This window comes from Odocoileus virginianus, chromosome 17 (genome assembly GCF_023699985.2).
Source record: "Odocoileus virginianus isolate 20LAN1187 ecotype Illinois chromosome 17, Ovbor_1.2, whole genome shotgun sequence".
NCBI lineage: Eukaryota > Metazoa > Chordata > Mammalia > Artiodactyla > Cervidae > Odocoileus > Odocoileus virginianus.
Window position 1 is genome coordinate 23,564,752 of NC_069690.1, and position 26,576 is coordinate 23,591,327.

The 26,576-nt window shown below is 36.9% G+C and overlaps 1 protein-coding gene across 1 annotated transcript in view; it reads right to left on the reverse strand.

Moving 5' to 3' along the window:
• The window catches only part of UBE2G1 (ubiquitin conjugating enzyme E2 G1), an 88,026-nt gene that overhangs the window by 27,181 nt on the left and 34,269 nt on the right, over nt 1-26,576 (reverse strand). Inside the window, exon 2 of the mRNA XM_070478899.1 lies at nt 1,406-1,508. Within this exon, the coding sequence (XP_070335000.1) occupies nt 1,406-1,508 (103 nt within the window). The remainder of the gene's footprint in view (nt 1-1,405; nt 1,509-26,576) is intronic.

The window sequence follows — 26,576 nt, forward strand, 5'->3', positions numbered from 1 at the left end:
GAGGAAATGGCAGCCAGTCAGCAACTCCAGAGGAGCTGCCACAAATGCTTCTGTTATCCACGCCTCAGATAGACAGTCAGCACTTTTTAAACGTATATGAAAGGCCAGAAATAGGTTTTCATTGGTAGGAAGGATGGCCTGTTAACTAGTACAATGAGTATTAAAGTGTCTTTCTTTGATGAAGCTGAAGGGACACAACATGTATACGGACCAGCTAGTAACATTTAGAGATGCTTGCCACCATCTCATGAAAAAAGTATAAAAATTGTGTGAGGTCCTTAGAGATGGGAGGTCAAACCTGGATGCCTCACTCATTTTCTACTTAGACATTAGTTTAGAAGAACTTCTCTTGTTAGCACACACCAACTTTAAGATTAACAAGATTCTGCCACTGGAATGTTGCTGTGTCTTCCTTGAATAAACCTTCATGCAATGTGTTTTGATTTAGAAACCCAAAACAGAACCTCATCAGGCTCAGAAGACAGGCATAAGTATGATTTTGTGTGCAAAACTTGGTAAGAAATTTACTTTCAAATAATATTAAGGTTGTGGGGGAAGACCTCTAGGATGGCTTTCATTGACTACTGTTATCTACCAAACTATCACTGTAGAGTGACTTAGATTGAGTTAGCTTGCAACAATTACCAATGCAAATGTACCATTGGGAAATAAATCAGCAAAAATTTTGATCAGCAATAGTTGTGACAAAACATAAATCATTTTTCTTCAGACCTTAGAAAACCTCCCAATCAATATTACAGCTCAACTGTGTATGTCATATACCAGTTTGCTCTGGTATATAACTAGCTCTGAATTTTCTCTTCCATCAGGTTGGGGAGGTGCAGAGGGAGGGCAACGGAGTTACCATTCAGAACATCTAAAATAAAACTATTTCACTGTCAAAAAAAAAGTCTTATGTATCCAAATCCTTGCTGCTTCGTACCATCAAGGACCAAGGTTGAGTGACCAAGAATAGTTCCCAAGAAAGACCCTGCTATCCCTCAGTTGTATGGTTTTGAGAAGGTTGCTGCATTTTTCCCCAACACCTCAACTTCTATAAAAAGCATTCAACTTGTACTAGTCATTGACATCAGACAGTCATGATCCATCTTACAGAACATTAAATATTAGCAAGTTTAAGTTGACCTGCAAACACATGGAACAGAAAATCAGACTGTGTGTGGTCTCTGAATCTAAAAATGTACTACATATATAAGAAAGTCCATCTTTTCTTTGTTCTTTGATAACACCACACTCTGTTGTCTATCTTTATATCAGTTAATAGTGATTAATTAAAAGTGATTAACAATCATTCTTGTAAACTGAGAAACTTCAGTTTGTCAAAATAGTTTATATTTCAATTATTAGAAGAGTTCCACTTGGATGTCAGTTCCATTATACTTACTAAAGTGTATCTGGAGGACCAATAATAAGGACTTCCCATCGGTAGAGATCATTGTCATCTATTAAACCTGCTGAAAAGCCTTCCACTGGATTTTTGTTGAGTTCTGTGGGAAAAAAAAAAGTTTTATAAAAAAATTTAAGTACATAATCTTCACCCAACATTCATTACAGAACATTAACAATTTTAAACTGTTGCTACCTGATGTCAAAATCTTTCCATTTCTATAACACAAGGAAGCAATGGGTAAAGCAAGCTATCCAGAAGATCAACTTCTACCTCCCTTTTACATCTACCCTGGTTTCCAGCAAGGTTCCTATCATTCTAAGTAGCTCTCTGGTGGTATATAGGTATAGTGGGATAGAGAGTTTATTAAAATGCAGTTGTCAGACTTATCCCCCAGATTCTGGTTCAGAGGAAAATCAAACCAGTGTTTCTGATAATTCTTATGGTATGGTATGGTCTTTAGAGTTTTGGCCTTTGAGAAATACCAATAGAGTGCCTGGTCCCTTTTCACTGCAATTTGCTATATAACCAATCTTAATTTATACTAGTAACTATGTATCTGCATGACTAAGTCCTCTGCATTCATGGGGATACATGATGCAGATACAGATTCCATCTGTCCTGCCTATGTATGTTGAACCTTCTGCTGGCCACAGTTTTCAGCATCCAGGAATGGCTTAAGAATAACAGCTGGAGCCTCCAGGAACACTAGCAACATGAGATGTTCCTCTTCCAGAGAGAGTGCTCCAGCATGGATAATGACGGGGGCTGGGGGTAAGAACCAAGGCAAAGAACTAGTGAGGCGGGGGGACTCAGGCCATGAGGGCCCCTAAGAGGAGCAAGTGAGAAAGAGAGCAAAGTCTGAGCAGTTCCTGGAGACACGGGGCTTAATAAATTAATGACCCGTCGACGGTGGGCATCATGTTAGGATTTTTAAAAAAGCTTTAACGAGATATAATTGACATTCAGTAAATTGTAGGTATTTAAATTATATCATTTCTTACACATTGATGTATGTACATGGCTGTGAGGTCATCACCACTGTCATGATTGAGAGTGTCTTGTGTATAAATACATGAATCACCAACAAGAGGCACTGCTTGGCCCAGACTGAGAAGAGGGGACAAAGCACAGAGGACAGTGGCTGAGCGCGGCTGCCCGGCAGCTGAGCAGGTCTGTGACTCTCACCTAACTCCTGCCATCGTCCTCAAGGCATTTGGGCCCATGATAAGTAAGTGCAACGCAATTCACAGTGCTACAGAAGACTGAACAAAATGTGTTATTAACTGAGAAGAAAATATTTAATTTTTTGAGGAATCAGAGGTGTTTATTTCAACAACTAAGATTTAACACCCCAACATGCCAGTGAAACCCAGAGAGAGCCAAAAGTCAAAGTTTATTTATATTTAAACATGAATGGCTTCTTTTCTCAAAATTTGAGGGAAGTTCTTTTTTTTAAATTTCTAAGTCTAATATTTTTGCCTAACTGGCAAAGCAGACTTTTATAAAAAGTTTTAAATCAGTATTGTGTTGCAAAATATAATAAATGCAGTTTTACCTTTAAACAGCCATTCTAAGACATTCTTTAAATACTGAAAATGCAAAGAAGTTGTATTTCAATCTGGTTATTTTGTTTATGAATGCAAACATTCACTGAGTGTCAATATGCTGCAGACATTCTGGAAAAGATCTGCAAGTCCCACTTTTACTGTCAATTGAGGGGCGAGTATAGACAATCACAATCTGGACAGGTAATTTCTACACTGAGTTATCTCATTTCTAACCTTTCTCTGGACAAACACTAGTATATTACTCAGACCATTTTCTCCAACAATAGCTGTAAGAGTCTTGCAGAAGATTTTATAATTTATCCAGAAACCACCTAGTTATTGAATCTTGCATTAGAAGTCCAGTGAAATTTTATAAACATAGGTGGGTAAATTCTTAAATTAACATATATGGTCAAAACTACCCTTGAAAAATTCCTTACACTTTCCATAAAGTATATTATTATATATTTATTTCCATAAAGTATATATATATCATTATGTATTTCATCAATACACGAATTCTATAAAAATCTTTTACATGTTCTTTGCATTCTTCTCTTCTACAGGAGTGACTGTAATCTGCTTGTTTTATTAAGTAATGCAAAAGTAATGCTGAAAGATGTCCATCCATCTTGGTTTTGTCATGGTTTTTGCCCCTAGCATGGCTCCTCAGAGCCTAGATCCATGGGCATTTAACAGATTTAATCTACCTATAGAGGCCAACCATTACCATACTTTTCATGAACGCTTCCTTCAAGGTCCAATTCAAGTACCATATTCCTCCTACAGGAAGCCTTCCTCAAATAACTTACCAAGTAACCTTGTCTTCTGCTAAATTCCTATTAATCATACTTTTAGACTGTACTGCATCCCCTGGCACTTGACTATTAGCTCTCGACTCTCACAGAAGTAAAAAGGCGATTACAATGTATGTTAAATGGCCCGACATTGGTGCAGGAATTTGGAGGGGCACAAAGAAGAGCACAATGTAATCAGAAAGAGACGAAAAGGCCTCTAAAAAGAGAAGAGAGATCTGAAATAAGACAAAGGATTTGGGTGGAGTAAGTGCAAGGCTTAGACAGGAGAACACATACTACAAAACTCTGAAATATGGAGATCAGTATGGCGGCAGAGGGGTACCACACACCACGGAGCTGAAGCTAGACAGATATGTCAGGAGGACAGCAAAGGGCCTTTATGAGCCATGTTAGTTTAGATTTGACGCAGAGAACAATTTTTGTTTGCGTTTTATTTTGCTTTGTTTTTAAAACAAAGAGGTCATCTCATGAAATTTACATTTTCAAAAACCAATCTCTCAGAATGTGAAAAGTATGTGATAGAGTAAGGCCATGTGATGACAAAGAAGCCAAAAAAGGAAAGGAAGCTATTAAAGTAATTCTGTAAAGTGTATCTTCAGTATATAGTAGTGGGAATAATGATGGAAAACATGGATACATAGGAGGTAGAATCAATCAACCAAGACTGGTGATATAGGGAGTTTAAAAAGTCAATAACAATACATAACTCCTCAAAAAGTTTATAAGCATAGTTACCATATAACCCAGTAATTACACTTCTAGGTATAACCCCAAGAGAAATGAAAACGTTCATCCACATAGGAATTTATACTCAAATGTTTATACTGCAGCATAGTCAAAAAGTAGAATCCAAATGTCCATCAATAAATGAATAAACAAAATATAACATATACATACAATTGAATATAATTGAGCCATAAGAAAAGGAATTAGCTGTTGGTACATGCTACAACAAGCTAGAACTTCGATTGTGGCATGTTGGTTCTCAATGAACTTCAAGAACATCAAGCTAAGCGAAAGAAACCAGACACAAGGCTGCATACCGTATGATTCCTTTCATATCTACAAATCCAGAGACAAAAAGCAAAGTGGGGGTGGGGGGCCATGGGTGCAATTACTTAATGAGTCTGGGAGTTTTTGTGGGGTGATGAAAGTGTTTTGAAACTGAAGAGTGTAACAGTGGTTGCACAACACTGTGAATACCATTGAACTGTACACTTTAAAATGGCTAGTTTTATGTTATCTGAGTTTCAACTCAATTTTTTAAAATGACAAATAGGTTTCTATGCAGAGAAACTGGGTAGGAGTCTATTCTTTTTCTGAAATGGGAATTATAATAAAGATGTGCTGATTTTAGAGGGAGGGAAAGAAATGATAGGTTTGGCTTTATGTACCTATGGGACATAAATACATTGTTTCCAAAAGAAATTTCAGCTAGAAACCTGGGGGTTATCAGAATACTGCTGATAACTGAAGCCGTAAGACTGATGGTATCACCCAAGGATGAGCCTAAGTGTGAACTGTGGAGAATCTAACTGAAGGAATTCTAGAGAATACCAGTACCAGGGGGATTAAAAAAGAAACGGCTACAAATATGACAGAAGTAGGAAGAAAACCAGGAAAAAGCTAGATCAAAGAAGCCAAAGAAGATGTGTTCCAAGGAGAAAGTTGCCAACAATAAATGCACACTGTTTAAGAAAGAGGAGGCCTAAATTCAGTCTACTGGGTACAGTTCAAAGAATGGCAAAGCTGCCCTGGGCATAGGTAATTTCGGTGTAATTGCAAAGCCATGCAGATAACACTCAATCGACAAAAAGAAAGTGAAGTAAAAAATACAGGTGGAAATTTTCTCTAGAAGTTTATGATGAAAAGTGTAGTAGCCATACGTAGATGAAATTCCAGCAAAATCCCATTTTTAAATCCCCTTTTTAATGGGAAAGGCCGACGACAGAAAGATGTTTAAATAGCCTACTACATTTAAATGCTAACAGAAATACCTCATACTGTATTTGAATACAAGTACAAATAAATAAAAGTCAGCTGAAAAAAAAAAGATGCAGATTTATTTTTTAACATACTTTTAGTTGGAGGTGGCATTCCTAAGCAGAACACAAAACTCAACAGTCAGAACATACTACACAAGGTATTTTAAATTCACTAGAGCAATTAAGTTCAAATACAAATGAGAGACTGGGAGAGAATATTTACAGCACAATATGTAAAAGTCTAATATCCCTAATACAAAGAGATTTCCTGTTAATCAAAAGAAAGGGGAAACATGCAAAGAGTAAAAATACAATGAGGGGAAATGGAAATTGCTAACATACACAAAAATCTGGCCTGCTTAAGACAAATATTTAAACCAAGAACTGTATATGCCTGGGTTTCTACTTAGATTCCTAAGATATTACAGAGAAGTTCTGAATGTGAAAAAGATAATGATACTTTTTTCCTGAATGCTACCTGGACATGAGTAAAATTGGAAACAGCTAGAAAGAGCTCTCTTTTTCTCATATCACGAATGCTCAGACAAAATTTTAAAGTTCTAAAGCAGGTAAAACTAATCAGTAACATTAGAAATCAGGACAACAGTCACCTTTTCTTCTTTTTCTTTCAATGGGGAATGAGTGGTATATGGAAGAAAGGAAGAAAGAGATTCTGGGATGCTAGTAATGGCATGCTGTACATAATATTTATGCATTTTTCTTTGTGTATATTATACTCTAATTTCTAAAACTCAGTAAATCCCAAAGTACTGATGACTGCTAAATGAGAGTTATATATGCATGCTGTGAATCTGGAAATCACTGAGGGCCAAAATGAATTAAACCATGAATGAACAAACCATGAATTAAAAATGAAATCAAGGACAAGGTAATGTCCTTGAGAATAATGATTTAGATAAGTATAAGTAGTGGAAAATAAAGCATGAGCAGGCTTGCTATAATGTAATCATTATTCAAGAATAAGACTAAAAGAGAAAAAGGAAAACACATGAAAAATAAAAACCTCAATCCCGAATTTGAATCAGAAGTATCCATATGAACTCACGATAAAGCTTTAAAAAAGGAGAGCTCTGTCCACTAAAAAAGTCAAGAAAAATGACCTATTTGCAGCAATGAGTGTCCCTAGTGCCCAGAATATAGTCTCCAAATATGAGCTACACTTAAATGGAGCAGGGCTCTTCAGAAAAATGGCTGATTTCAGGTCTGGGGCAGTAAGTGTTCCAGGCTCAACTCATATCAGATAAAAAGGAAGCTATCAAGTAATACTATGGTCTTGTTAAAAGGACTCAGGCAACTTGAAGAGACTTCCATTGGCCCAATAGAGGACAATTTGAGTATCAACAGTTAATAACCACTAAGGATTGAAACATGTTTCAACCCATGAGTTTATAAACTGATACAAGAAACAACAAATTGACTGATCCCATTATAGGATGCTAGTAAACAATTTTGTTATTTTGAAAACCACTTTTTTTCCCCTTAAAACACACACACACACAAAATTTATTCTTCCTTTTCTATACAAATAGCACTGTCAGGAAATCAAACAGTAACTACTATTTGATCAAATCAGGTATCTCTCCCTACAGAGATAGTCCAGTTAAAAAATGAAAACTTATTGAAACCTTGCCATTTTGTCATTTTAACCTAGGCATTTTAGAAAGGACACGCAGACATTAACATGCCTCCTGATAAATAAGCCACCACTTATGAAGTGATCTCACCTGACTCACAAACCAGAACCCCAGACACAATAATCAATTTATAGAAAACACAGAGAAATATGTTAAAGAATATTCCCAAGATACAATTAGCAAAATCTATACTTTGGGAAATTCTAAAAGGCAAGGTCTAGAATCTTCAACAAGTATCCTGTAAGAAGCAACAACAGAGACGACTGAATTCAGACTTTAAAAAATGTATGACACATGCACAAATTTAGAGGCTAACTAGATCTAACAATATTAAACTATTTTTAATTTTTTCAAGTGTGGTCATGCCACATGGTTTTTTACTCCCACTTGTTTAGGAGGTACATAAATCTTTAAAGTAACTGAAACATTTACAGACAAATGATGATGATGTTTGGGTTGTGCTTCAAAATCACAAGGGAGTGGGCAGAGACAGGTAAAACAAGACTGGTTGTGACCGAGTAACTGTTGAGTCTAGGTGAGCACATGCAGGTTCATTGTACAGTCAGTCTACTTTGGTGTTATTATACTCTTAAATTTTTTCTCCATAAAAGTTTTTTCAAATGCTAAAAAGACAGTTTTAATGTAGTCTAAAATAATGGTTTACAATATTTTGTAGACCATGTAAAAATAAACCTTCACTGGGCTTTAGCAAAAATACAAGGTATCTCAGGATAACAACATTCAAATGCCCAAGTATATGTCATTTTATACTTGGGTATTAAGAAAAATAACCTACTTTAATCATAAATACACTTTGCTAAGACCAACAGTTGACTAAGTTAAGCTATAGAGCCAAACATATTTATAGAGTAGCAATGACTTTCCTTTGTGTCTTGATAGTTGTGGTCTTCTGCTCCTGGGAATGTGCATTCCTATCAAGGTTATTTATGTAACACACAGTTGGTTGTAAGGTGCATTTCTGTAAAGTTACTATTTTTACACTGGCTTCCTTTCAAACTGTTGAAGTGTCAGACAGAACCTTTTATCCAGTCACTATCTAATTACTCCTAAGTACTAAGATGGTTTGTCAAAATAATTTTGACCTCATTATCAGATGAATAAATTGACACGCTACTTTAAAACACACATATCGCCAGAAAGCTAGTTACCAAAATTAACTGGGAAAATATCCCTGGTCTTGCAAACTTCCATTAAGTAATCAATACTGAAAAAAGTAATGTTATCAGCAAACAACCAAAGGTTTGCTCATATTTCCTCTAAAGATTTTATAAATGCATCAATTAAATCAACTTAGCAGATTTCTGGTAAACTTTAAAAGTTTTGCTTAAAATCAGAATTTTTTTCTTTACACTATGTCCTAGGCTAGGGCTAGATAAGGCAAGCTGATTTCCTAATTGAAAATATTTTCAGCCTAGATGAATTTCTTTTACTGTGCCTCAAGCACATAAGGAATACGGAGCAGACGAACAGAGAGAAGAGCCCAGAGATCCTATCTTGCAAATATTTGGCAATATGCTTCCGAAAGAATTTGCTGGGCAGAATTCTGGACCACACTCCTAAAATAGCACTTTGGGAAGTTCTGCTACCTGCAATGTTTCACCTTGCTTATATCCTCTTCAAACACTTATTATCTAAGGGCTCTTCAACAGTAGGCCCTAAACATGGTGTTGCTTGTGCTTAAATACAGCAGCCGTCGCATATGTCCCTGCCAAGATTTACTATGGCAGGAATTCCCCACAAGGCATAGACTGTTAGGCCCTGACACTACAGTCTATTGTTTCATATAAACGTCTCATTTATTTTTTAGCAATAAGTTGATAAAGACAATGCAGAGGTGGGAGGAGAGGCATGTGAATTTCATCTCACAAGAGAAAACATGGGTCACAGTTTGGGCACAGAACATGGTATTATGTCAGTAACACCTGGGACTGAATGCCAACTCTCTCACTATCCTTAGCGTCTTAAACAAGTCATGACTCTTTTGCGTGTCCTTTTGCTTGTCAGTAAAGTAGTAAATCCCAGGGCAGTGCTGCAGGACAGAGGAGCAATACTCCAAGACTGTCCACCTGAGAGTACAGTAAATGTCGAGTGTCTGCTTTTCTCCTTTAAAATTGCTCATCAGACTATAGGCTATAACATGAATATAGTGTTCTTCAGAATCTCAAGAACAATACTTCTTTTGGGAAATACTACCTACCCCTAATATCACACACAACTACTTGTTTTGCTGTTGCTTGTTCTGTACCAGTTTATTCTGTACACCATACCGCTGGGACATACAAATGAATGAAGGAATACCTGACATGCCAAGAGAATAAGATCTTGTTGAGAATTTTTCAAATTGGCATTAAGCAAAACGAACTCCAACCCATGGGGTAGGCCCACAGCTCAGATCTCAAGGAGAAAGCAGATGCTCGAAAATGAACAAAAGCAAGCAACAAGGAGACAGGTCCTAACAGAATTCTAGTTCCTTAAACCTGGTACCACTCCTGCCCTCTTCCATAAATTAAGCATCAAATTTCCTTTTTTGTCTAAACTTCAGTTCAGTCACTCAGTCATGTCCAACTCTTTGCGACCCCATGGACTGCAGCACACCCGGCTTCCCTGTCCATCACCAACTGCCAGAGCTTGCTCAAACTCACGTCTATCGAGTTGGGTGATGCCATCCAACTGTCCCATCCTCTGTTGTCCCCTTCTCCTCCTGCCTTCAATCTTTCCTAACATCAGGGTCTTTTTCAGTGAGTCAGTTCTTCCCATCAGGTGGCCAAAGTATTGGAGCTTCATTCAGCATCAGTCTTTCCAATAAATATTCAGGAGTGATTTCCTTTAGGATTGAATGGCTGGATCTCCTTGCAGTCCAACAGATTCTCTTCTCCAACACCACAGTTCAAAAGCATCAATTCTTTGGCACTCAGCTTTCTCTATGTCTAAACTTACTTTATGTCTAAAACATTGTCTAAACTGATCCTAGTTCAATTCCTCTTGCTAAGAGTACCCTTTTCTCCATTCAGAGAGTCATATTTTTAAGCTTACATCCCAGTTGGTCTCTAGGCAGTTTCGCCTCTAATACTTTCTGTATAGCAGTAGTTTCCTAGCTTTCCTCTACTCTCAAGCCACATTACACAGGGGTTACAAACATTCTCAGCAGGGCTGGTAGAGTATGATCACCCCCAGAGGTAGATGACTGGGGTAATCTGTTCACTCTGCCACCAGCTGAGGGTGAGAATCATTAACGGCTTCACTCCGTGCTGATTTCCTTAAGTACTATTCAAATTAAATTAAGGTTTCTAACAGTTCCTATCACCTTATCTATGTGTTTTGTGTAAAACTAGGTAAACTGCTCTACTTCATATATCAATACATGGAATGTGCATATATGTATTGTTTCTTCCCTCATCCTGGCTTCTCAATAAGTCAATGGGTTATACTAAAAGGGACTCAAAACTATTTAGAGGTTTTTGGAATTTTCTTCTCTCAGCTTTAGAACCCTTTCAGGAATTTTTTCTGGCAGTAAAAAACATGTTTGTAGTAACATAGATCAATTATGTTTATAATAGTATCTTAGTTTTTTTTTTTTTAGTCAAATGCAACCAACTTATTAAAACTTTAAGCCACATAGTACAGAAAATGAGGTATCATTTTATACCTTCATATTTTATACCTTTATATCACTCAAGTATGGTATGAACATTAGACAGTTTCTACCCCCTTCATTCATTTATAATACTGCCATAAAACATTTCTGTACTGTCCTGTACATCTGTGGAAGTACTACCTATAATCTAAGCTCCTATAAGTCAAATTGTGGGTCAAAGGAACATACATATCATCCATTAAAAGTTCAATTTATATTTCCAGAAACACTATAGGTATATATTTCTCTGCAGCCTTGGATAGTATCCTTTTCCTGTTGACAACTCCCTACATGCATTACCTATTTGTATTTTTTGCCTCTTTTTTTTTTTACATTAAGTAATTCAGCTTTTTCTTATTAATTTGGGTGAACTTTGTAAGTATTATGGCTCTTTATAATTGCCATTTTTGTTTTAAAATGTTCTTGATTTGTGTTACCTCTTTAAATTCTCATTTAAGAAGTTCAAGGAATGCAAGTTTTTTAAAAAGTCAATCTTTTTCGTAGCTCTTTGGTTTGTCCTGCTTAGGAAAAAGCCTCCCTCCCTCAAGCCCAGACTAAAATAATATTCTCGATAGCTTTTACTTCATGATTTTATCTTTAATTTCAATTCTTGGCCAATTGTTTGATGATGGTCAGGCTCCTCATGTGTAAATTGAGGATAACACTGCCTACACTTCCTAAGGTCTGTCTGAGGAACATATTCATGCACACAGAGTCTAACCGTGCACTTGGCACGCTGTGAGTAAGCACTCAGTAACTATCCCGATCCCTCTATAATTCAGGTAAACATAAACACATAAATCATTTTCCCCTCCACCTAGCCCCAGTATGATAAACCAGTTGTTCCAAGGCATTTTATTAAATAATCCACTTTTCCCCCAAGAGTTAAAAGGTAGCCATTGGTAGATTCTGGGCTTTAAGGTCACTGAAATCTAAATTCACTGCTTCTTTCCACTGTGGTACTGAATTCTGACTTTGGTTTCATATTTGCATATAACAGCATTTCCTTATAAAGTGTTTGACTCACCTTAAAATCTACCAAGAAAAGACAAGCACCCAAATTGATAGTTCCATTCTTTTATTTGTTATACACATAGATAAATTTCTAAACTGGCTACAGAGCACCTAGAAAGAAAGCATCCCAATATTAAAAATTAAACTCCCTACATTTCTCCAAATTTTCTATAATACTGATTTTTATGATTGGGAAAGCTTGTTTTAGGTAAAGAGAAAATAAGAGTTTATTGGCAGTGAGCCTTTTCTTTAGTAAAAGTTAACTTTGCCTATACACTCACACAAGTATTTCAAAGTCTCCAGTAGTTGGTGAATGGCAGGGGGTAAAGAATCTGGCTGCAAGGCAGAAGACACAGGAGATTCAGGTTTGATCCCTGGATCAGGAAGATCCCCTAGAGAAGCAAATGGCAATCCAATCTGGTATTCTTGCCTGAGAAATCCCATGGACAGAGAAGAGCCTGGCAGGCTACAGTCCATGGGGTCACAAAGAGTCAGACACAACTGAGCAAGCTTATGATAGAAACTTAAAAAACAAAAATTAAATAAAACTCAGATGAAATGACTGAGAGACAGTAAAACAGACTATTTCCAACTGCATGAAGAACACATCCCTAAAACAATACATGGAAAAAGTGGACTTAGTCAGGAAAAAAAAAAGCGGACTTAAACCCAGAAAACGAAAAAGAAAGAAGCACTAAGACTAGAAGTAGATGGCCGCTGATCACCTAGATGGAAATTAAGTAGTTATTAAAGCAATCTAAGGAAAGAACTGGCCTCTAAGGAATAGAAAATGTTTCCTATGCTAACTAATGGTTTGACTTAACTGCATCCCAATGGCTTGAAAAGAATGACAGAAAACAATTTCTTAGAGAAATGAGATGCAGTGACATATACCATCTGAAGGTTAGAATAATACACTGATTAAACCATGTGGTATCCCCGTGCCATCTCATTTCCAGAATAAACTCTAAACACAAAGTTACAAGACTGTGTGACATTTAGGGCCAAATGCACCAGATACTTACAACTTTCAAACTCTCATCATTTACTTAAGTAAGAAGCCAATGATTCATTATACAAATCTTATTACATGCTAGCATGCAAAAGTCAAAAATTCTCTTGCTGTGTCCTTAATTCTGTCACATTAAAAATTTGAAAATCTATATATTAGTGTATTATCAATCTGAATGGATGACAGCTTAGTCAAATTTAGTTTTTAATTATGAAAATTCATATCCATTTTGTCCTTACTTGTACTCTAAGCAGAAAGTCCTTTCATACTCTTTCTCATAAATGAAGAACAGGTAAGCACAGGAAGTATGAAGTCCTAACCACTGGACCAGTCCTAACCTGGTTTGTTTTTAAGGGTAAAGGATGGAAGCCCAACCTTTGCAAATGGCTTTTCAACATATACTATTAGTGATCCACAATCATGGGACTGTTTCTTCCTTAATGAATTAATATAATAGTAATAGGAACACATTATCTTAACAATCCTAAATAGAATCCCAGTAGTCTTTACTACAAAGAAGGCAATGGCACCCCACTCCAGTACTCTTTTTTTTTTTTTTTTCATTTATTTTTATTAGTTGGAGGCTAATTACTTTACAACATTGCAGTGGTTTTTGTCATACATTGAAATGAATTAGCCATGGATTTACATGTATTCCCCATCCCGGTCCCCCCTCCCACCTCCCTCTCCACCCGATCCCTCTGGGTCTTCCTAGTGCACCAGGCCCGAGCACTTGTCTCGTGCACCCAACCTGGGCTGGTGATCTGTTTCACCCTAGATAATATACATGTTTCGATGCTGTTCTCTTGAAACATCCCACCCTCGCCTTCTCCCAGAGTCCACAAGTCTGTTCTATACATCTGAGTCTCTTCTTCTGTTTTGCATATAGAGTTATCGTTACCATCTTTCTAAATTCCATATATATGTGTTAGTATACTGTAATGGTCTTTATCTTTCTGGCTTACTTCACTCTGTATAATGGGCTCCAGTTTCATCCATCTCATTAGAACTGATTCAAATGAATTCTTTTTAAAGGCTGAGTAATATTCCATGGTGTATATGTACCACAGCTTCCTCATCCATTCATCTGCTGATGGGCATCTAGGTTGCTTCCATGTCCTGGCTATTATAAACAGTGCTGCGATGAACATGGGGTGCACGTGTCTCTTTCAGATCTGGTTTCCTTGGTGTGTATGCCCAGAAGTGGGATTGCTGGGTCATATGGCAGTTCTATTTCCAGCTTTTAAGAAATCTCCACACTGTTTTCCATAGTGGCTGTACTAATTTGCATTCCCACCAACAGTGTAAGAGGGTTCCCTTTTCTCCACACCCTCTCCAGCATTTATTGCTTGTAGACTTTTGGATAGCAGCCATCCTGACTGGCGTGTAATGGTACCTCATTGTGGTTTTGATTTGCATTTCTCTGATAATGCCACTTAAGTACTCTTGCCTGGAAAATCCCATGGGCAGAGGAGCCTGGTGGGCTGCAGTCCATGGGGTCTAGAAGAGTCGGACATGACTGAGTGACTTCACTTTCACTTTTCACTTTTATGCATTGGAGAAGGAAATGGCAACCCACTCCAGTGTTCTTGCCTGGAGAATCCCAGGGATGGGGTCACACAGAGTTGGACACGACTGAAGTGACTTAGCAGCAGCAGTAGTCTTTACTAGTGTGCTGATTTCAACCTCTAAGATATCACTGAAGACATTGGCATCTATAACTGGGATTGCTCCAGAGTATTTCTGGGCACTGTCAGATTTTGATATTGGACACAGGCTCAAAATGATACAGAAAGCTTTACAATTTTTACAATAGCGTAACTAAAATAAAGAGGGATATGTACCAGAATAAACAGATTGCTAGATCATGCTAGAGAAAAGGAAGCTCTTTGGGAATTTATAGAATTGTCCATAAGGGGAGAGGGGAATAAATCTAAGATTTATATCATATTTATATATAATGTAAATATTACCAAAATAACTTAGTTTAACAAACTTTTTTTTGGTTGGACTAAGCAAGACATGAATCACAGAAGTAATAGAAGGCAACTTCCCTGGCAGTCCAGTGGTTAAAACTCCACAATTCCACTGCAGAGAGTGTGGGTTTGATCCCTGGTCGGTGAACTGAGATACCACATGTGGCATGGTGTGCCCCCACAAAAAAGAAGTCATAAAAATAAGAATGACAGCTGTGTCTACATAGAAATGTAGCTACTAGAATGACAGGGGGAAATCACTAACATATGACCAAGCTTTAATTTGCCTTTAGCACACATATAAGTAGATTTATATCACGGACACAAAAACAGCAGTGCACAAAGTAAAAACTGGAATTGGTAACATAAATGTAAGATGTTCTAACTCACAAATGCATAGTAACACAGTGTGATTTCTGATTCTTCTATTTCTTCTAAGTCGGCCCAATCCCCGGCCCCATACCCTTGCCATAGGGAAAAAAATAAATCTAGGCAGCAGGCTATTCCAGTTTCATTCCAAGCTTTCTTCCAGAAAGGAGAATAACAGGTGTGATTATGTGGAAGCAGCAGTGATATATTGCTATTAATTCACTTTCTGGTATATCTCACCATCATGCCTTAAACACCTCCTCAAACTTTTACCTAAGTTGTGCTCTTTGCAACCCCATGGACTATAGCCAGCCAGGCTCCTCTGTCCATGGGATTTTCCAGGCAAGAATACTGGAGCGGGCTGCCATTTCTTACTCCAAGGGATCTTCCCAACCCTGGGACCAAACCCGTGTCTCTTGTACTTCCTGCACAGGCAAGCGGATTCTTTACCACTGTGCCACCTAGGAAGCCCCAGATCCTCCTATAAACCTTACCAAATGTACTAACCTTCTCATCTGTGCTCCCTAGTATTTTTCTATTAGTGAATATGCCACATTTTAGATATGAATTCTGTTTGTCCTTATAGCTCAACTGTATTTTAAGAGGTTCAAAGGGAGCCATTTATTTGGGGGAAGGAAGAAACAAAAACTTCTACAAAAAAAGCTAAAGCATATGAACCCTGAGTATAAACTGCAAAGTTTTAAGTAAGAACCATACTAAACATATTAAATAATTGTTAAGTACTTACCAGTACAGTTTGCCAAAAAGACATTTAAATCTAGGCTATACAACTGGATACACAACCACACTTGACTGTCTATGTAAAGAGCTTGGTGTTTTGACAGTAGTGATTACTGTTCCAACCAGATCAACTTACTCTGTTTCAAAATAGCTTCAATTCTTATTACATTATGACTCAGCTTTAATAGGCACTGCTTTCTAGCTACATTACTTTTAATCCCATCCCCTCTTAATCCTGGACAAAACAAACTACAAATTTAGTATTTTCAGATTTAGACACTCAAAGATTCCCTACTTTCCCTACACCACCAGGCTCTAGGAGATCCTGTCCTCCTGTGTCCCCAGGGCTCCAGTTCCCTACATACACACTCCCAATGCAGTATTCTTCCTAGCACACCCTGAGAAACACGGTTCTGTTTTCTGACTTCGGCTGACAGAATCACTTGATTGGCCATGCTCTAGTTTAATTGTTTTAAGACTTTACACAACTATTTCTTCACCGAGATAGTAACTACACCTTGCTTTATAACAACCCTTTAAACCGCACGTATTTTATATTGCATACATCACACACAAAATACACTGTTCTACAGATGTGACTCTACAGTTTAAGAATAAAAAAGTCAAACATTAGAAACAGATTGAGAACTTTTAAATTTCAAAAAGAGAGAAACCTTTGAACAACTGAATCTTTTCCTCAATCTTAAAGAACAAAGTTGGAGGACTCCTATTTTCTAATTTCAAAACTTATTACAAAGCTGTCATAATCAAAACAGTTCAGTGCTGGCATAAAAAGACAGAGAGATCAACAGAATAAAATAAGAGCTCAGAAAAAAAAACCCTTGCATACATAGTCAAATGATTTTCGCCAAGGGTGTCAAGACCATTCAATGTGGAAAGGACAGTCTTTCCAACCAATGGTGTTGGGAAAAATTGGATATCCACATGCAGAAAAATGAAAACTGGACTCTTTCCACACATCAGATGCAAAAATTAATTCAAAATTAATCAAAGACCTAAAGCTAAAACTCTAAAATTCTTAGGAGAAAACATAGAGGGAAATCTTCATGACATTAGATTTGGCAACAAAATCACTTGGATATTAAAACCAAAAGGAAAGGGAACACCAACAAATAGTATATACATATACTGGAGTATCAGTCTTTAGAAAAGAAATTCTGAAAATATGCTACAATACAGATGAACCTGGAAAAGATCAAGGTGAGACAAGCTAGACACAAAAGGACAAATTATTTGTGATTCTTACAAGGTTTCTGGAGTAGTCAACCTCATAGAGACAGAAAGTAGAATGGTGGTTACTAGGGGCTAGTGGAAGTCCAAGAATGGGTTAAACTGCTGAGTGGGTACAGTTTTTTCAACTGGAGATGATGAAAAGGTTTTGGAAACAGTGGTGATGGTAACTAAGCAGTGTGCATAAACTTAATGCCACTGAACTACACACTTAAAAATGGTTTTAATGATCAATTTTATGTTATGTGTATTTTACCACAACACAAAAAAGTCCAAATATACAAATGAGATCAACGTGGAATGCCTCAAATAGAAACCAGTCATCCTCTTAACCACTTTGTGTGACAGATCCCTATGTACAGATTGAGGATATCATTGTTCTTAATCACTCTCACACCTTGGATGTGATCCACACTCAAGGAAGGCACCATTAACAACCAGTCATGGAACCCAAATTTTCTTAATACAGTATTTAGGAGCCACTCCAGCCACAAAAACACAAGATGAAAGACATTTGCTACCCTGTCTTAACAGTGACCTTTGGAAACAAATCTGCCCTTCTTTTCCTTTGTGTGAACCCCTTTCTCCCTGTTTTCTGTGGAGCTTCTCCTAAATGAAGGGCCATTTCAGTCTGCCTGGGGTTCAAGTAACCCAAAACCCTCATTCTCACTGTTAACAACATACATATAATCCAAATGGATCACCAAGCAGACTTCATAGGTTTGTGAGGGATATCAAATTGCAAGTCATCATTTTTATGGAGTGGGAACTTGAGGCCTAGACTAGAAAAGTAACGGCTAGTCTGGTTCTCCCAATTGAGAACTAGAACAGGAAGATAAACTAGTCTTCATTTAAATTTAAAAAAAAAAAATAGAAATACTTTTCACAAATTATTTAAATAAATATACAAGTTGCAACTATTTTATGTTCTTCAAAATACTGATATACTGCTTTTTTGTTTTTTGGGCAAAGCACTTTAGTACCTTACACATACCAAAAAGCTCTGATGGGCATAATAAATGCTCAGAGAATTAACAAATATTTAGCTAACAAGAGTACAGTAAAGCTAAAGATTGTGATCTGAATTCACTGCCTTGCACCCAGACTACTGGAGAGAGGGGAAGAGGGTGAAACAAGATAAAAGAATGTTTCTTTGCTTCCAGTTTCACTCCTCTACGTCACTGGCTCCCCTCGCCCCACCACCACCTCCTGCTACAGTTATCAGCTTGAGGTAAAGAATCTGTGAGACAACTCCAAAACCACTAATATATTTACTTAAATTTATAAAGGAAATCTAAGCACCTACATGGAAAACTGGAAGTTAACTAAACTTTTTCAAAACACAGTCTAAACAAAAAATTATGTGATTGCCGCTAGGTGGGCTGCGAAAGTGAAAGTGAAAGTGAAGGTCACTCAGTCATGTCCAACTCTTTACGACTTCATGGACTATACAGTCCATGGAATTCTCCATGCTGGAATACTGGAGTGGGTAGCAGTTCCCTTCTCCAGGGGATCTCCCCAACCCAGGGATCAAACCCAGGTCTCCCATAGGGCTCTAGTGCCACATTAAAAATGAAAGTGAAGACACCAGTGTAGTAAAATGAAAAATATGTATATTACTAAGTACAGTAACACATGACTATGAAACATATTAAAAAGGTTGGAAGAAAAAAATACAACAAAACCTTAAGTAATTGCTTTCGGGTGAAAAGAGACTGACATTTTCTCTTTCTCTCTCTCTCCAATTAATCCACTGCTCATGAATAGAAATTTCTATAGCTTAAAGATTTGTGAAAATTCAAGGCATTTTTATCATGATTAAGGATTTCAATAACCTCAGAAAATAAGGATTCCTTCAAAAGTAACACTGATCTATCTTCTGCGGTCAATTCATAAATAAATCTTTCTTTTCCTAGTATAACTTTTACTACGAAGTCTGGTCCACTGCCACTTAGGCCTTTTTAAGGGCTTTTTTTTTAAAAAAAATTTTGTTTTCTAAAATGTTACAATGCTACTTATAAATAGCTTAAAAAGTCAATAAAGTTCTTTTTGTCTAAAATGAAATTAATTTTTTCCCAAAAAAGTACTAAACTATTGCCAGCAGAAGTTCCTAATGGAATTATGCCAAATAGTGACAAATTCCCTGGTAACATTCCATGACTCACTAAAAGAAAGCTTAAGCATTACGCCCTTTGTGGAAAGACTAGTTTAGCCAGATTACCCAAGCACAGAATTACTAGTACTAATAACATCTCGTATATAAGTGTCAAAGAAAACACAAAGAAAGCCTAATTAATTGGACAACTGAAAAAGAGCGCCATAAAAATTTACAGAGGTTTTGGGAATTCCCCAGTGGTCCAATGGTCAGGATTCCACACTTTTCACTGCCAGGGCCTGGGTTCAATCCCTGGTTGGGGAACTAAGATCCTGCAAGCCACTCAGTGTGGTCAAAAAAAGAAAGACAAACAACTACTCTTATAAACCTTTAAAACAAGCCTCTCCTCCTCTCCACACATACAATTCAAAACTGTCAAGAAGCATTAGATTTTATAGGAAGTTTTTAAAATATTCTTTTTACCTAGCAGAATCAAGCCTTTTTTAGAAGTCTCTAATAATAAGAACATAATAGAAAATGGAATGTTAATACAGTGATAGTGGGACTACTACCTTCTAGGTGATATTTGTTAAGAACTTCAAAAAAGATACAAACTTCCAGTTATAAGATAAATTAAGTACTGGGGGTGTAATGTACAACACGACTAAAGCTAACACTGCTGTATTGGTATACTTCTGAAAGTTGCTAAAGAGTAAATCCTAAAAATTCTCATCAGAAGGGAAAAAAACTGAAGTAACTGTATAACATGATGATTGTTTGTAGTAAGCATTTCACAATATATTAAGTTATTATGCTATATACCTTAAACTTACACAGCACTGTATATCTATCCTATCTCAACAAAACAGAAAAAAAAACAACCCCCCCAAAATGTTTATCTTCTTTGATTCGGCAATGACCACATCTAGATATTTATCCTAAAAGAAATAATAAATAGATTATATGTAAACATTTTTTCATAAGAAAATCCACAGCAGCATTAGCTATAATTTAAATAATTTCTAATACAAAAGCAACCTAAAATAAAAAATTCAGGGAATCCTATGGTATTTACATATGAAAGAATGCTAAATATCAATTTTAAATACTTTGAAAAAGTACTTCCCGACATAGGAAAATATTTATAATTTGGTTTTGAAAGATAAATACTGTTAAATATACCTCTTAAAAACATATACACCACATGCTTTTTAAATGAAGCCGAAGAATTTGACCTACCCTCCTGTCTAGTCTAATCTCCAGCTCAAGGTGCCAGCGTGAGCACGTCTATCCTTTCTCCTTCGCTTAACTGAATAAGCTTCTCTAAAGAAATTTTAAAATAATTTTTTGTTTAGTTTTATAGTAAAAAAAAAAAAAATACACTTTTTAAAGATATTTTAAAAATGCCTAGGTGGATTGCCCATGGTTCTGAAAAGATGGAGGACGGATGGAGGAACGTGAACTGATTAGGCACGGTGGAGGGAGAGAGCAGAATACTCACAGAGGGGGAGCGGCGGCCGAGGAAGGCTAATCTTCTGGGCAGAACCCCAGAGAGGCGCCCGTTCTGTGACCGTCGTACGAGGAAGGTCAGTAGTGAGAAGTGGGACTGAAAACATCTGTCATAGCAAGAAGTCAACAGAGAATGTCTAAAGTTGATAAACCAAAAAATAAACACTATAAGCATATTATTTAGAACATGGAGTTAAGCCCCAGGAAATCTGAACCAAAAAAGTTTCTTTCAAAGTAGTTGCCTCTGGGGGAGTGGGGTTCTTCATTATTAGGCCTTTTGTATCACTGATATCTGATTACTTGATTTTTTAAACTAAGTGTGAATATAGTATTGATTTTAAGTTTTCATCCTTTTCCACTTTATACTTTGTTCGTTTTCCTTTAATATGAAGCACCCTACCTCTACTTCCTTCCCACCAAGGCAGAGGCTGCGTCTCATTTAGCAGTGTTTTTCAACCGTAAGTTATATAGTCATGAAACAGATCTAGTGGGACATAAAATAACATTTCTTTTTCCTAATAAAAAGGGAAGATAAAATAGGGATGTTATTGATGACGCTTTTGGTTCAGTTATAAATGTTTACTTAAGAGTGTTTCCCAGGGTGCTGTGAGGTGTCTCCTTCTTGCTGTCTATTCTCAACCCAGCATCCAGAAGGGTCCTGTTGAACTGTGAATTCTGATCATGTCACAACTCCAACGGCTTTGAGTTCTGGCTCAGGCTAATGAACAGCCTGCATAACTGCCTAAAAGGTCCTTTAGAATTATCCAACCTTCTACCTTCATTTGGCTAACTGCTCTCCTTCGTCTTCCTGACATTCAAGTCTGTCTCCACTTCAGGGCCTTTATATTTGCTGTAGCCTCTGGACAATTCCCATCCTCAGCTAATTCAATTACTCAAAAGTCATCCTAGTTTAAATTATAACCCCCACACTCTTATGCTGTATTCCCTATTTTATCCCCTTATTCCTTATTATATTATCATCCCCTTTTATTCTTCATACTTCCTACTTTATTCCATTTTATTTCTCCCAGAGCATACAACTTTCTCTTAAATTTATCTCCCCCACTTCCACAAGAATGCATGCTCTGAAAGAACATGGATTCTTATCTGTTTACTGCTGTAGTCCAGCACCTGTTACAGTTCCTGACATGTAGCAGGACCTCTGTAAATTTGAATGAATAGATTAGTTAAAACATATGTATCATCTTATGAAGATACCACACTACTGGCAATCAAGCACAACAGTCTGGAACCTTTAAGATGTTCTGATAATTTCAATTATAAGGATAAGCTATGATTTAGACTCTGAAGTAGTAAATTCAGGTCATTCACAATACTGAGTATGTTGCTGGCATACTGAGTCATACTGACTGTGCGAGTCCACTGAAATAATTAAAATAACCTTTGTTAACATAAACAGTAACAATAAAAATGCTGGTATCTCAGCCACGATTTTTTAAAACAAAGAGGTTGGGGGAGAATCTACTCCCTAAACAACAAAGACACTTGAAAGTGAACAAGTCTTGTACCTTTTCTTAATAAGTCACAGTGAAAGTCTCATGCTCGAGTAACCACAATTTGCACATATTCCCAATTTTCACTGTTTCCTTCAACCCCAAATGGAGATCAAGGGGCACACTGTTGATCACCTTCATTTCTTCAGAATAAAACAAAGAGCAAGTTAGCATTCCCGCAACATTCACATAGCAGGTCTTCACTGCGGCACATACGGATGACAGAGCCTGTCAGTCATGATTTTCTTTTTCAGTGAATTTTTTTCTAGTCTACATTACAACTCACTGACTGAAGAAAAAATCTTCAACAGATTTTTCAATGATTAATAAGAAAAATCCTCGAACACTTTTCCCTCACACACACAAAAGCACACATGGTAAAACAGATTTCTACTGAGTACAAAAGCTTATCCAACCGCAGAAAGAAACGTCTTTGAGCCTGCAAATGAATAACGGTTTTCCCATATTTCATGCCATTAATAAAGCTCATTTAACAGCATGTTTTGATCAAACAATTTCACTAATCACTTGTTTTTGTGTTCTTTGAGAATAAATTTTGATATTAGCTGCTTTGCAACTGGTTTTACCCATCCATCTTCTCAAAAAACAATGTGGTTTTATTTGCTTTTACCACAAGAAGTAAAGGCTTTTTTAAAGAGGGAAATAAACGAGACAAGTTGCAAGGGTAGCTCACAGACATAAATAAATCTGAATAAAGTACACAAGCCACTGGCACAATGAAAACTCCTTCGTATAAAGGAAGTAGCAGACCTGATATTGATAAAAACAAATTTATACAATGAAAGATAATCTCAAGGAAAATTTCCTAGAACACAGAATAGAATGAAGGAAGCATTTAGAAAAATAATACAAAAGACAGGAAATGAAGGTGAACAATCATAAAACTGATGTCCTTTGAGGAAAGAAAAATAAAAATGAAAGCATATTACAAAATATATAAGAAAATATTCCTGAGTCACAGATTGAAATGGCTTACCATGTAACAGGAAAATGTAATAGAGAATCACACCAAGACCGAGATATATCCTGATGAAGTTACTGAACTTCAAGGATAAAGAAAGAATTCTACCAATACCCAGGCAGAAGTAGGTCACCTACAAAGGGAAAAAAAAAGTCAGGCTGGCCCCAGACTTCTCATAGAGTAACCCGAGATGCCAGAAGATAATGGAGTAATGTCTACTGGGTATTAAGGGGAAGGTAACATAGCTCAAAAATTCTATAACCAGCCAAAATATAACTTCATTTGTGAAAGCTGCCAACATTTTTAAACATACAAGAATTCTGAGAATACAGCATTTAAACAACCATTCCTCAAACAGAAAAATCTATTTGATAAACATAATAGATTTAAGTATATTAAAGCTGCAGCTTTGTAATAGCCACAGAACTATAAATTACCATATTTCATCTATCCTAAGATGTACTTTATTTTTCCACATTTTAACATATCTGAAATCAGCATGCATATTACAATCAATGTCATGTCACAGTTTCTTTAACAGAGTTTAACCATGTTAATGGTTGTCTAAATAAGGCATCCTACAATCAACAGTACCTCAGACATAATAAAATACAGTATATAACTGAGAAAATGAGAGTAGGGAAAGAAAAGAAGCCATGTAGTTTAAGGAAGAAAAAAGAAAAATCAACAAAAAGACAGGCAATGAATAGTATTAAAGAAGCAAAACCAAACATACAACATTAATGTCAATGATTAAAAGCATCTCAGATTGGGTCTTAAAAAACTAACCTTTCTTTATACAACTACATGAAGTCTACATGAGACAAATCTAAAACAAGAACTTGGAGAGGTTAACAGAAAAAGGTTAGACAGAAGTATACCAGACAAGTATAAACACTCATCAAGTGGATTCAAAGTAGAACATTAAGGTAGCAAAAATGGTCACTTTTCAGAATGCTCAAGATCACAATCTATAAAGAAGATATAAAACTATATACACCAAACCTCCTCTCTCTCATCCCCAATATCATATACACATATATATGGATATATAGTAGAAGGCAATCACCATTTCAGTTCTTAAAAATCAAACAGATAAAATGGGTGAACATGTGATGTGATCAAATTCCTATGTAACAGTTTATCATCTAATTAGGCCATAACATGTAAAAATTTACAAAGGTAGAAAACAATAGAGACCATGAAATTTGAAAATGAAACAAATGGTCAAGGCTCTTCCCCTTAGTGGAAGAGCCTTGACCATTTATGTACTATCTCTCCCTAAACTACTCCATTCAAAGATGGATATTAAAATTAATACAGATTAATCTAATGACAAACAACAATTATAAAAACTACCTATATTAAAAAAAAAACCTTTGATACACAAAGCTATACTCAAGAGGAAGATCCACAGACTAAATAAATCCTATCAACTGACAAAGAATTAAAATTAAGTAATAAGCATCCTACTCAAGGTTAGAAAATAAACAGAACTAAAAAAAAAGGACAGAGAGAAGGAAAGGAGGAGGGATACTGGGAGGAGTCGCCCTCCCAGTGAGCAGAAGAAACCAGCTTCGTACAGAAGGGATGAATAACAGAATCCTACTGCACAGAACCCTAGTGGCTCAGCGGTAAAGAATCAGCTTGCAATGCAGGAGACCTGGGTTCCATCTCTGGGTGGGGAAGATCCCCTGGGGAAGGGAATGGCAGCCCACTTCAGTGTTCTTGCCCGGGAAATCCCATGGAGCCTAGTGGGTTACAGTCCCTGGGGCTGCAAAGAGTGGGACATAACCGAGCTAGTAACACTGTATGGCACAGGCAGCTATATACACAACGCGACGGGGTCAACCGGCTTCCCTGGTGGCTGAGACAGTGAAGCGCCCACCTGCAATGCGGGAGACCTGGGTTCAATTCCTGGGTTGGGAAGATCCCCTGGAGAAGGAAATGGCAACCCACTCCAGTACTCTTGCCTGGAGAACTCCATGGACTGAGGAGCCTGGTGGGCTACAGTCCATGGGTTCGTAAAGAGTCAGATACGACTGCCATTATGGGGTAAATCATAATGGAAAAGAATGTAAACAAAAGCATCTGTGTGCGTGCATAACTGAGTCACTCTGCTGTACAGCAGAAAGTCCTGTGTACCAACTATACTTCGATTTTAAAAAGCAGAATAAAGTAATTAAAGAAATTTATAAGTTACTCAATTGGAAAACAGAAGCTAGCAAGTTTAACTCTAAAACCTAGGAGCTGCATTTTGAAGGGAAGAAAAATTCCAAACAGACAAACCATTAGCTAGACTAAAAAATATATATATAAAATTAAAACCAAAAAAGAAGGAATAAAACGATAGAGGAAACCAAAATAAGCTTCCAGTAAATATTTAAGTTACTAAATGTTAAAATGTAGATAAAATAAATGGTTTTCTTGGAAAATACAAATTGTCAATTGGAATCAAGTCGAGTTAGAAAGTAAATACTTCAATAACTTCCAAAGAACTAAGTTATCTCTCCAACCATTCTACCAGTACTGGACATGTTCACTGTAAAAATTTGAAAGGTAATTCCTTTATTAAAGTATATCCAGAAACTCCGGGAGTTGGTGATGGACAGGGAGGCCTGGCGTGCTGCAGTCCATGGGGTCACAAAGAGTCAGACACGACTGAGTGACTGAACTGAACTGATCCAGAAACTAAAGTTTTCTACATTTCATGGAGCCAATTGTGCATAGACAGCACAAAGGATACTCTGACAAAAATTCTAAACAGCAAACACTAACATAGTATTTACTATATCCTAGACACTGGTCTCTGACGGGCAGTTACATAAATCAACTCATTTACTCTCAAAGCAATCTGATGAGCTGGAGACAAGACCTTTAACAGCAGGTCCAGAACAGTCACTAACCCACCAGAAGCATGCCAGACCTCAGCTATGTAGGTATCTTCCTAAAGGCCCTCTTTTTTGCCACAAAGGACCCTGTTAGTTGGCTAGATCACATGCAGGAAGGGTAACAGCCACAGAAGGGAGCAAGTAGTTTAAA